A 13,234-nucleotide genomic window follows, 5' to 3' on the forward strand; every position below is an offset into this window, starting at 1 on the left:
CCGACACCAATGGTAGAATCTCTCAATTTTTCTCAACAAATATTAGAATAATATGTTTTATGAGCCACACATAGAAGGCATACACCACCACCCTATATCTCTTGCAAAAAAAAGAAAGAAAAAAAACTTCTACCAAAAAAATTACCCAAAAAAGAAAAAAGAAAAAAGAAAAAAGATTAAAAGACAATTGCTATACGCATTTTAATCTTCAGACATGAATTGAAGGAAGCTCCAAATGGCATGGGCGGTTCTGATCCAATTCATCCCGTAAAGAGGAATACGGTTTATTGGCGGTAGAAACTGCTTAGAATCGATCAGTTACATTTTAGCTTTGTTTGGCACTATTTAGTGTTGAATCTCAATTGAGTGTTCCCAAGATCAACTTTTTGTTCTATCTAAGAGATAATAATCTATCTTTAGCTCAAAACCATACATCCATTTCTCTCTGACCCATCTATCTAAAGTCTAAACCTTAACTTGTGGTTTTCCTTGAATGTCTTCCCGGGCTTTTTGGGGGGAAATTGACTCTTCAAAGAAGAGGTAAGTAAAGCCTCAAACCTCCAACAAAATTATCTCCAGTTGTTTAATATAATCTTTCGGACACCTCTCCTTTTCTTCTTCAAAACATGCACCTCACGTTCTATGTTGGAGACCAAAAATAGGAAAACTACACAAAGCCCATCAACAATCTTCTCCACATTTGCATCTAACTCACCAAAATTCCAGCAAAACGAGACCAAAACAAATCCTACAGCAATCTGCCACTCAGCCTTTCTCTCTCTCTCTCTCTCTCCTTCCTTCCTTCCTATAGGGAGAGAGGGGTTTCTCCGCCGTCCCTGTCTTCTCATTTTATTCTTACCACAGTGATTTTCTCCAATAACAGCAGCAACAACTGTTATCTCTCAAGTAGTTCCAACTGTATTTACCTTGACCATGTTCTTCTCTTAGATATCCCTATCCCTGCTGGAACCCACAATGGTTAGAGCATGTGAACACGATCCCATCATTCAGAAATCCAAGTCTTTCACCTTCAAAGGGATATTTGAGATGACTGGTCGCCAGGCCCAGAGCCTGGTTGTTGATGCTATTAAAGGAAGATCAATGGGTGATGAAAATAAGGCTCTGCTCCGAAGTCAGGGATCAAGGTCTGATAGGACATCTGAGAATCAGCCAAGTGCTTCTGTACTGACTCGTGAGGGTGGTGGTTCCAAGTCACGTTCAAACAGAGAATGTGGTGCGGCTGGGGGTGGCTGCCCCCCAGCCAAAGACAAGAACTCAGGTAATTAATGGCTTCACACTTTTTCTCCATATCAACAAGCTAAATAGTTATATACTTAGGACCTTCTTGGTTTTCTATCTGTGATTTTCTTACAGAATGTAAACACCACAGAGGTCATAACATGCATTTTACCTTTGAAACATGAAAACAATCCATAATGTAATAATGCTTTTAAGGTGTAAAGATATCTGAATTGAGTCTCAAATATTGGAAAGGTTATTCAAGTACAGATCTCTTTAATCTATTTATTCATATCAATTCATCATCTTTCTGAACTCTTTTTCTCTTCTCCCCCCTCTCTTGTCTGGTTTGGCTCAGATATGGAATTGATGAAAGAAAGGTTCACTAAGCTACTTTTGGGTGAAGATATGTCGGGTGGAGGGAAAGGTGTTTCATCAGCTTTGGCTCTGTCGAATGCCATTACCAACCTCGCAGGTGGTTTCAGTTCCTGTTCGAGACTGTCTCCTTTGCTGTGTTACAATAAATAAAACTGAAATTGCAGGGTCTACACATGATGAATGAAAATTACAACGCTTAATGTAGAAAGAAAGAAATAGAGCCTCATTCATCTGATACATTTCTAGAACACTGACTGCATATGTTCTATCATTATTTGAAAATTAGGAAAAACAAGTCCTCATAAAGGGTTTAAGCAAAGGTATTCAGAATTTCAAAGTACATGTTTTCTGAAAACAAATTGCGTACATGGTAACTTTTATCAGTAAATTGGCTTGTGAATTTTCTTAAGGTTCCTAATTTATACAGCTTCTGTCTTTGGTGAACAACGGCGCCTGGAGCCCATGCCTGCTGAGAGGAAAATAAGATGGAGAAAAGAAATTGATTGGCTCTTATCAGTCACCGATCATGTTGTTGAATTGGTCCCTTCCCAACAGCAAACCAAAGATGGAACAATGGAGGTGAAATACTTCTCTCCTGGAAGTCTCTCTGGATCAATTTTGTTATATGTATGATGTTACTTCCGACACCCTTATAATCCTCTCTGATCAAATAGATAATGGTAACACGCCAACGAAATGATCTGCATATGAATATCCCAGCCTTGAGGAAACTTGATGCCATGCTCCTTGTAAGCACTTCAGAACTTAAATGATTTTCAATGGTTCGGAGCTGGGGAGACCTAACAGCTACCATTTTTCATTCTCTGCATGATTAACAGGATTACCTAGATAACTTTAAGGACCAGAATGAGTTCTGGTATGTGTCAAGAGATGCAGATGATGCTGAAAGTAGGAATGATGACAAGTGGTGGTTACCCACTGCTAAGGTACCACCTGAAGGATTATCTGATGTATCACGAAGATGGCTGCAGTTCCAAAAGGAATCTGTAAACCAGGTACTAAAAGCAGCAATGGCCATAAACGCCCAGGTTCTATCAGAAATGGCAATTCCTGAAAACTATATTGAGTCCCTCCCAAAGGTAAGAAGAGCAAGATTGCTGCATTTTATTTCTATAAAACACTCGTAATTTATTTACTTATGCATTTTTCATTTGTGTTAGAATGGGAGAGCAAGCCTTGGGGACTCTATATATCGAAGTATTACAGTGGAACATTTTGATCCAGAGGAATTCCTCTCTACTATGGATCTTTCAACAGAACACAAGATCCTAGACCTCAAGAACAGGATCGAGGCATCCATTATAATCTGGAAGAGGAAGATGAGCAACAAAGATAGCAAGTCTTCATGGGGTTCAGCAGTGAGCTTGGAAAAGAGGGAGCTATTTGAAGAGAGAGCAGAAAGCATTCTAATCCTTATAAAACAGAGGTTCCCTGGCATTCCACAGTCAGCATTAGACATAAGTAAGATCCAATTCAACCGGGTATGAGCATGAAGCTTACATTGTCTCAATCTTTCTTAATGATTTTCTATTAATGTACACAAGCTCTAAGAAACCTCAGATACACAGGATGTTGGACAGTCTGTTCTAGAAAGCTATTCAAGGATACTGGAAAGCTTGGCCTTCACTGTCATGTCCCGAGTCGAAGATGTTCTTTATGCTGATTCCCTTGCTAAAGATCCATCGCTGGCCGAGTCAAAAAGACAACTTGCAAAGGATTCCCTTACAGTGGTTGAACCAGTAAAGTTCTCAAGCCCTAGTGAAGAATTAGAGTTGTTGAATTCAAGTGAGACACCTACCTCAATGACATTATCGGACTTCATGGGTTGGCAATTGGATCAAATTGAAGCTGAGCAAAAGAAAGATTCATCAGAGAACCTAGAGGAAAATTGTAAAGATGATGATGATGATGCTAACTGTGTGAGCAAACTTCCTGATGTTGGGACCAACAAGAAACCTTCCTACACAGATAAGCTTGAGAACTTGGGTGGCAACTTGAGAAGTCCAACTGCTCGTCAGTGAAACAGAACTATAGAGAAAGTGAGAGAAGAGGGAGATATAAGGAGATTAACGAATGTAAAGAGAGTAATTCTGTACAGAGTTTGAGTGGAGCTGGAGTTCCCAATGTAAATATTCAGACCCCACATAGGAGTCATTTTTAACAGTGATCACATTTGCGGCTGTTTTATTCCTATTGTGGACAGTATCAGGTTTGATGCATTTGGGTGAGGCTTCCTTCTGTATCCTATGCAGATGTAATTGGCTGTGTAGAGTTGTAGCTACTGACCTCTGTATGCCTTCCATTATCATGGAGATATCAAAGTTTGTAACTTCCTAGCTATTTAGGATTGTTAAATTATATAATACTTCCAATAAATCAATAACACATACTGAAATATAAACTAGCTTCAGTTAGTTTCTTTTAACTAGGTTGGTTTTGTCCAAACTTAGAAAATTAAGTGTCCATTATCAGGAAGACAAGGAACATCAGCAAAGTGTCAATTGAATTTCCAAAACTTGTTCCTAGGGTTATTTTATCACAGAATAATCTGGGCCATGGCCATATTCATGATTCATTGGCAATAAACCATACTGCTAAAAATATTGCTCCAGGGATGGGAATTGTAACTATAATTGGCCAAACTAAGGACAAACAGGTAGGTATTTGCGTTTTGCATTATCAGAGGTTCAAAATAGTTTTCAAGGCCTATATGCCACTCAGCATTGGAGGGGGCTTGGATGCAAGGTGACGGGATACCCTTGCAATCCAGGTGACCAAGGCAACAGAATGTGTTGGTCTGACCATCTTGACAACCTGCAATATATACAACTGAGAAAGCACCAGTCTCTGTGGAAATCAAATTCAAACCAATACCCAAAGCTGAAAGTCTGAATAACAAGAAAGGTTGTCCCAGGAATCCTGGACATACTTACATGTTGAACCCACACAAAAAAGACATTATAGTAATTCTATTAACAAAGCAAAAAGGGGGGGGGGGAAGAGATTAGATCTTGCCACGTGGCCCAAGCTTAGGAGGTAGTTGTGGTCCCTTCTTGATGGGTAGAATGTCCCCTGAGGCTGTGGCGCTTAGGTAGGCAAGGGTAAAACCCCCTCCAAGTATCAAGAACTTGAGCAACAAGCCTCTCTTGGTAAAAGGAGCTGCAAATGTCTCAAAGAACTTGCTCTGCAATTCCAATTTCACACAAATTCACCAGGCTAGACTTAGAAATATAAAAGAGAAAAGGACTTTTCTAGACTGTATCATTCTAATGCAAACCATAATACCATAAGACAGCATTTCAATTGAGTAATCAACGAAATGAAAGAAAGGACATAATAGGTAAATGACGTACCTGCAGAGGATTGTAGGGAGAAGGAGCATCAGAACCATACAAATCCCATTGGCCAGTAGTGTTGCCTATGTCCTCCAGATCGAAGTAGACACTCTTGTCACCGTACTTAGCTACCACTGCTCCTGATCTGTACACACACACACACACACTCATCAAAATTTACAGAAAATCCAATTTTAAGCCGAAGTGTTTGGAATCCAAATTTAGTGATTCAAGGGCGAATCGAGTGAGGTACCTAAGGTTCGTGCGGTTGACATTCCGACGAGTTGGCTTGCAGGAGAGCTTGGTACCTGTGATGGAACTTCCGGCTAGGCCCTTAATGGCGATAGGTTGTACAGATGCTATGGTTGCCAGAGACGCCATTACTCTTCTTGCTCTTCACAGAGGTGTTTTTTTTTTTTTTTCTCCTTCGGCCGGGAAAGACAAAGACTAGAAATAATTAACTCGAAACATTTGCAGGATTTGGATAAGCCAGGTGGCGCACTGTGTTTGCCTTACGAGAATCTTGGATTCCTGTGTAGCCTGACACGTGGCATTATGGTGGATAAGCCTATCTGTTCAAAATTTGCGCGCAAAATGATCTACCCAGGCGTTTCTCACGGCCACTCACTGTGGCAAGAAGACAAACAAAATCAACCCACTAAATCAATTTTTCTTTTTTTTTTTTTTTTTTTTTTGAGTGGTAAGAACTCATTGACTTTTCCTTCCGTATGAAAGTCCAGATACTCTCCATTCACCTTATTTGTGTCTATTTTCATATAAGTGTAGATCCCTCACTCATTTGAGTATAGGTAAATGACTATATGAGTAGACTCGATGGAGAAGATCTAAATTCTGATTATGGAGTTAATATGTAAAAAACTGAATGAAACGTTAAACCCACTGAATGAAACGTTAAACCCATGTCGTAATGACATTACTGCAAAAAAGTTAGGGATGGTATACACACCCACACACACATGTACACACACAAAGAGAAAAGAAAAAAAGGAAAAGGTTATAAAGCCTCATGAGTCATCACTTCTTTAATAGAATTTTTGGGAAATAAAACTAAAGAAATTTTGCATCAAAGTGCCTTTGAGTGAAGGACTGTAGGTGATTTTTATTAAGGTGAAAAAAAACACCTACATGGTTTTAACAGTATGGTATGTGTACTAGTAATATTATAGTTATCAACTTAATCATTTCACAATACACCTCTCAAAGAGTTTTAGTTGAATCTAAATCCGATCGTAAATTTTAGCCTTCACTAACGATCCTAATGTTACTAAAGCTTCAAGTAAAACATCTTTAAAGAGAGAGAATTCTTTTTGCTTCTCTTTTCTTACCATCCGAACATTGCCTTAAAATTACTCTTTTACAGGAAAAAGGAAAATATGGAGAAATTCTTCTGCAGTGGAAGCTCTTTAATCACATGGCTAGCTTTTCGTCATGCAAATGTTATATTAAGAGGAAAAACCATTATACCGTCCAGAGATATTTGACTGCAAAATCATTCAGATTAAAAATCGAAAAAGGTCTGCTTATCTACTTTGATTTTGAGTCCAGAATGCTGATCATCTCTCCTTTCCGTGGATCCTCAGATTTCTCTGTTTTTGGCACACCAAAAACAACTCATACATTGACGAATAACTTACTAATAGCTGTTGTTATATTGCCACGAATAACCCGAGAAAATTAGATTAGCTTACATCCATTAGACAACCTACTTTCACTGTTTTAAAGCAAGAAGGGCAAATACAATGTAAATCTTGAAAAATAACAAAATTGTTCTCTCGCAGAGAAAAACCCATGACACAGACACAATGTGGATGAAGACAATACATCTTTAAGTATAAGCTGAGTATTCACTCCAGTTTTACTCTGTCCATATCAGTGATCATCTCTTCAAACTGTATAAGATACATCAGTACAAGATACATTAGAGGGGAAAAAACACAGCCAGACATCTCAAGCATCAATAACCAATAAGCATGAATAGAAGCAGACCTTTACAATCTGGCGTATAAAGTAGTCACCATAATGCTTCGATGATTTGGATTCTACAACATGAAGCATGTCCTGCAATAACAGCCACAATGCAATTTTATGAGTTCTTGGCAGAGTCAAGAAAGAAGATAAATACAGAAGAAAAAACAATTGCAGTTCTGATAGTTCATACTGCAAAATTATATGCTTAGTTGAAGTATACAGCTTTGTAGAACAAATACCTAAAGTACTCGAGTCATTAACATTAAACAGATAACTAGACCAACACACACCCTTTATTTCCAACCCAAGAACCTTGTTGAAGGGTTTGTTTTATCAAGAACACGAGATAAAATTAGATGGTAGAATCAAGCACATACATCGTTAATGAAGAAATCCACATCAGCATTGGAGATAATCTTTCCTTCACTATCAACAGCATGTGTCTTGTGCTTGTAAGTCATCAAGATCGTCCTGAATAAAATGTCCCAAATAAATGTCTAACAAAATTACAGAGTACAAAAAGGAATAACTTCCAGATGATATTAACTCAACCTGAGAGTGGGTTCATCCACTTCCATATAAGTAGCGAGCTTCCCAATAGATATCGTTGAGTACAGTTTCAAGAAGGTGCGGACACCGGCTAGCAACTGCTGCTGTTTGACTTCATAAAGGAATAACTTCAACTGAAGTCTATACGCATCCTGCGAAAAGGCATACGTACATCATCTGTCTGTCTAAAATTCTAAACCCTGGGATTCAGGATCACCATGCCAAATGTCAAAGAAAAAGCACAGGAAATAACTGAACTACACCGTACAGCAAAGGATAAAATAAAAACATTACTTTCCCCTCGTAAAAGACTGGAACTTTTGGGCAGTTGGATAATGGACTCGTTAGGTAAAAACCCATATGAAAATTTTAAAAGCTTCCATGAACATGCAGTTATAAATGTGGAGCTAAAATGAGAATGTATTGGGAAAGGTTCACAAGAGAATAGCCATACCATATGACAATCCAAGATGCTGCAAACTACTATGTTATGTATAAACAAAACACAGAAAATTTGCAGATAAACTGAACACACTTCTAAATTGACTGTATCTACAAAACCTGCATGATAGGGTGTAACCTTAATCTTCAATCCCAAGATGTCATGATATCAGTTGCTTCTCAGAAGGGTTTCTTCATTAGTTTTCTCTTCTCTAACCATGCGAACCCCATATGGATTATACCATTTTACACATTGCCATTAGTGTGGCATGCAATTATTCTCCTAAACTGGTACCATGGGGAGCCCTTACCCATAAATAAAAAGAATTACATAATAGTTGGTTAATAGTCCCATGGATTAAATAACATGGTTTCTTCCAAGTATAAGGGAAAGCTATGGAACAGGAAATTTACCTGGTTGTAATTTACAAGAGGTTCTTCATAAATTGGAGCTGATGGGGTGATGAACTTGGGACACGCATATGAGAAAAGCTCGTCATACAAAGAATATGCTTCATCATCATATCTCTGCATCCTTATCATCTTCTCACCATACTTCTCCCTCAATTGAGAGTTCACATTTTCCTCAACAAGTTTCGCTTGGGGACACAAAGAGAGACAAATTGCCAATAAGGCATACATCTGCTCATTCTTCTTCAATATCTGCTCATATTGTGGGGATTTCTGATGATAATTCTTGGTCTTATAGATGTACAAGAGAATCTTATTGAATTCACGAATTGCTTCAACATACCTGCAGGAAAGCTAAATAAGATGTTGGTGCTGGATTGCTAAGATCATTACAACACGAAACACACTATAAAAATGATTAGTTGAACTACCAACGGATGCACCATATATAAACAAAATATTAAAAGTAAAGTATATGAACAAAAAAAATACTTGAATTTTCCCTGATGGAGATTCATCACCAAGGGCTTGTTTGCTCAGAGATAAGCCTATGATTGGGTTGTGTATATGCTTGGCTTTTGATCCCATAGGATTTCAACGAAAAAGGCCACTATTATCAGCCTAAAATATGGGTATTATGGCATACAGGAGTAGCTTATTTTATTATTATTATTTTTTTAATTGGCTTATTTTTTGGTTGGTTTGTTTTTGTTCAACTGAGTCATTTAGTTCAGTTTAGCTAGCGGTCTACCTGAAGTTATTTACCTTCTGTTTTCTTTGTTAGTAGTTACTTTCTATTTTCATTTATAGAAATTCTCAATGAATAATTCACATTTGTTTAAAAACTTTTATGCTTTGTGCTCCAAGCAGAAAGGACCAATTGGAAACTTCCTAATTTTTCGAATTTTAGAACCCTGCTGCCTCCTTTACCATTATATAATGCAACTCCTTTTACAATGTTGCTACCAAGGTTGTAAAGGCGGCAAGGCGACCAAAGTGACTGGGGCTCTGCCTAGGCGATTAGGCAACAAAGCGGCACCTAGGCTGCAATAAGGTGATTAAAGCAGTTGGGTCAAAATTTTTCAATATAATTACTTTTAAATTATTTTTCAATACAACTACTTTCTATAATAAGCTAAACATACATTCAGTAGTCACATTCATTCAAAAAAAAAAGAAAGCATTCAAGAATCATAATTATGATAAATCATCCAAAAAAAGAACATAAACATAAGTTCATCTCATCAAGCATCATAACAATGACTATGTACTAACAGGGCCAATACGATAAATTAATAGATCTTATTATTCCGATTTCCAAGTCATTGTCCATTTAATGATTCATTGATTCTCAATGTTGAGTACGGTTCATGCCTCATGTATAAAATGTCAAAAAAGTGGCTGCTCTAGCCTTAATGAGGTAATAAGGCGCACAAGGTAGCGCTTAAGTGAAAAGGGGCAAAAAAACAATGCATCAATTAAACGGCTAAAAACAAGGCGGTTGAAAACACTGGTTGCTACTGTTTGCATCCTTGCTGGCTTCCATGGAATTTCCCTTGGCTATTTGGGTTTGAGGAAAAAGGGACTGGCATTTGATCCAGTTGACACATTGCAGTGGAGAGCCGAGAAGGTCGTGATATGTCCATTATTCCCCATCTATTTGTTTTTGTTGATAGCCATACACTAATAAGCCCCATATGGGCTGCTTTTAGCATGGCCTAATGAATAAATGGGGTGAGTGGGGGGAGCTGGACTAATAAAATGATTTCTAAATTTCATTATTTCAGTCATTCCCTAGTAATTTATCCAGTTTAAAATAATAATGTATGTTTGAAAATGCACACACTTAAAGCCCACAAATGTCATTATCAAACTTTTGCAACATATAGTATTGAAATGCCTGCATCATTTCAACTTCTTCAGTTCCTGCAGTAAGCTATGGTGCCCGTATCTCACTGTTGTTTAAAAATCAAAAGGCAAAGTCAGAATCAATATCTCAAAATTCTAAGTTCATATGGTTTTAGGATCTTCTTCTACTGCATTTTCCCCTAAACACTGCTTCCTGCCACTTCTTGCAACTACAGCGTTTAGTCCATGTGTGATGCTCACTGCGAATTGCTTCTGTATTTCCATTCATATACTCCACGATGCCTGGATTAGCTTCTTCACTCTTTTCCCCAATAAGTATGATTCGGCATGGAAAATTTTGTAGCATTTGAGAGTTGAAAAACTTAAAACCACTACAGTCAAATTAAGAACCAAATGGGGCATCATATCATAGATTAGAAAGAGATCATGAGAGAAAAAAGATGACCCTCCATTTACTACACTAAAGGAATATAATACAAATATCCAAAGTTCAAGTGAAAAATGAACATAACATCAAAAGATTACATACCTCCGCAACATAAGGTTGGCAAACCCATAATGGTATATGGTGGTTATATGGCTTCCAATAACACTAGTGTAAACACCTGGTTGACTGATGTCAATGGGTTGCAAACACTTGAGACCGGTGTGATAATCCCCAAGGAGACAATGAACTCGCAGCAAACCCACCATGCTGAAATAACCCAACACCTTCAAGACATTGCTTCCACCATTGTAGTCATACCCATCAGTAGCAGTGAACTGTTCCAGCCCTTCTTTCTCCTGCTCTAAGATCTGAATAATCATGGACTTCTCCACAAGTGCTTGCAAATAGTTGAGCACACCATACACATTCCATGCCTGTAAAAAATACCAATCGTAATATAATGGGGTTAAAAATGCATAATAGTTGGTCTTCGTGATTTATATAGAAAACACCAAAAATTAGACAAATGGAAGCATACAAAGCGCTGCCTACAAGAGGTCATTAGTGCACAGTTAGCTTCTCAGTCGTTTAATCAGGACGAGTTTGAACCAATCTCTATGATACCAATGAGACCGAGAAGAAAGTGTACGTCCGAACTAAAGCCATAAAGTAGTAATAGGATTGGAAATGGATCTAATAAGTAATTCATAAATGGCTAAAAATGAATCTTTAATATACTTACAAAGAGAATATAAACATCAATATTCTTCTCGCACCCATCCAGCAAGCAGGAAAATAATTCCAAATAACAGGGGAAACCATAATTTCAAAAACTAGAACTTCTAATAGAATAAATAACTAAATTTACCGATATCAAGCAATGAAGTACAACCAGAAAACAGAACATGAAAAGAAACAGATTAGCATAGAAAAACGCCATCATTCTTGTCATGTTTGATTACTTAAAAGTGATACCTGATCGTACTGCCTAAGAAGTGCAATCTCCTGCTCAGTTTTGGTCTTCATCTTAGCTCGGTACTGGCAAAATGACTGGAACTGATAAACAAACTCATCGACCATGTCCCACAACCACTGATTCGGCAATTGCATATTGACCACACCATGCAACACAACCTGGAACAAACTACAGTAATTGTCCCATGAATCTATTCTCTGCCTCAGCGTTGGTGACAACCTTGCATAGAGATGCCGAAACCACATCTCCCTGTACAACAAACAGAAGACGTGATCGTTGTCGACGTAAGACGCAACCGCGTCCACAGAAGGCCAAGGACTCTCCTTGAAAATCCGATCGCTAAGCTTCTGGAACGAACCCTCGTACATCTGATGAATTTCATAGACATTCTTCTCCCTAATGTGCCTGTAAAGATGAACCACGAACGTCTTCACCGGGTCTGGTACGAAGTTAGGATCATACCCTTGATCTTGTTCCTGCCTGTGGCCTCCGCCATTGTCGTCGTACCCGGCAACATCGTCATAGTCGTAAGAGGCCGCCATGACTGATTCTTTCAATCTGGTCGGCAGAGAAACGATTAAACTCGCAAATTTTATCAAATGCAAGCAGGAACTGCGGGAGAAGAAGAAAAGAGATTCGCCGTTTAGGGTTTTTGTTTTGCGACCAGAGATCAGAAGTAACGCTGAGAGTGGAGAATGAGAATCTACTGTCCCCACAGAGAAATATAGTAGAAGATAATCTCGACTGTTCAAAAGGAACATTAACATCCAACGGCATTACGGTTTCAATGAAGAGGCGAATACATCGTAGGATTGTCAATGCAAAGTTGGTTGAGTGGTAAAGATTCATGGAGAGGTCTTGGATTCGACTCTTGCGGATGATATTTCATTTCCAGTATTAAAAAAGTCAGTACAAAAAAAAAGAAAAAAAAGAATACATTGTAGGATCCATTGGTACGAAAATCGCGACGGGAGCTTAGTCCACAGTACACTGTGTCGGGGATAGGGCGATATATCACTGTGTCGCTAGGGGCGACACGACTCCCCGAGTGACACGATATATACTATATGTTGGTGATATATCGCTACATTCGCATATATAACAGTATTTCATTCGCCCCGTGTCCATTAACAACAATATGTGAAGTACGAGCCATACTCATGAAAATAGGTAACGACACACCCTTGCTAACTCCGACAGAAAGCGATGGTCTTTTGCCAACTAAGCCATCCTCATGAAATTTTGTATTTTTTAACTAGATATAGATGCCTCTAAATGGATATAAAATTATAAGTTAGACCCAATTTTAGAAATTTTTTTTCTTGTTTTTTTTGTGATTGGTTAAAACTTCAGGAGTAATTTGAGTCATGAACTTATTAGCTTTTAGTCTTAATCTTCCAAGTGTGTAATTGGTAATGCCCATGTATGTAGAAAATTCTGTTTACCAAAAAAACATGTGCAAAATTCTCAATATTCAAATCACTTTGATTTTACTCGATGAATTAACTAATGTACCCTTCATCTATAGGGAATTAAAAACCTGCATGAAGCCCATAGCAAATTCAAATTGCCTGCAGCTATAGATATGTCGGTCATCCT

At 38.1% G+C, this 13,234-nt stretch overlaps 3 protein-coding genes across 3 annotated transcripts; 1 reads left to right on the plus strand and 2 right to left on the minus strand.

Annotated features, from left to right (window-relative positions):
* Nucleotides 1–975: 975 nt before the first annotated feature.
* LOC149020900 (rho guanine nucleotide exchange factor 8-like) lies at nucleotides 976–3,659 on the plus strand. Its single transcript, XM_089147417.1, has 7 exons — nucleotides 976–1,279; nucleotides 1,598–1,714; nucleotides 2,045–2,196; nucleotides 2,292–2,366; nucleotides 2,457–2,717; nucleotides 2,799–3,119; nucleotides 3,207–3,659. Exons 1-7 carry the CDS (start codon nucleotides 976–978, stop codon nucleotides 3,657–3,659), a joined length of 1,683 nt encoding a protein of 560 aa, XP_089003543.1.
* Nucleotides 3,660–4,488: 829 nt separating this feature from the next.
* On the minus strand, nucleotides 4,489–5,410 carry PSAH2 (photosystem I subunit H2). The gene is made up of 3 exons (XM_089149123.1): nucleotides 5,227–5,410; nucleotides 4,992–5,118; nucleotides 4,489–4,822 (listed from the first exon to the last, which is right to left on the minus strand). The coding sequence occupies exons 1-3, from the start codon at nucleotides 5,352–5,354 to the stop codon at nucleotides 4,643–4,645; spliced, it is 435 nt and encodes a 144-aa protein (XP_089005249.1). The 5' UTR covers nucleotides 5,355–5,410; the 3' UTR covers nucleotides 4,489–4,642.
* A 1,210-nt stretch (nucleotides 5,411–6,620) lies between these two features.
* LOC149020902 (RNA polymerase I-associated factor PAF67) lies at nucleotides 6,621–12,316 on the minus strand. Its single transcript, XM_089149124.1, has 7 exons — nucleotides 11,635–12,316; nucleotides 10,762–11,093; nucleotides 8,367–8,706; nucleotides 7,515–7,663; nucleotides 7,340–7,433; nucleotides 6,981–7,052; nucleotides 6,621–6,883 (listed from the first exon to the last, which is right to left on the minus strand). The coding sequence occupies exons 1-7, from the start codon at nucleotides 12,175–12,177 to the stop codon at nucleotides 6,839–6,841; spliced, it is 1,575 nt and encodes a 524-aa protein (XP_089005250.1). The 5' UTR covers nucleotides 12,178–12,316; the 3' UTR covers nucleotides 6,621–6,838.
* Between the last annotated feature and the right edge of the window lie 918 nt (nucleotides 12,317–13,234).

This window comes from Hakea prostrata, chromosome 3, assembly GCF_041222555.1.
Source record: "Hakea prostrata isolate BN-2017 chromosome 3, UWA_Hpros_2, whole genome shotgun sequence".
In the NCBI taxonomy this organism is placed as follows: Eukaryota; Viridiplantae; Streptophyta; class Magnoliopsida; order Proteales; family Proteaceae; genus Hakea; species Hakea prostrata.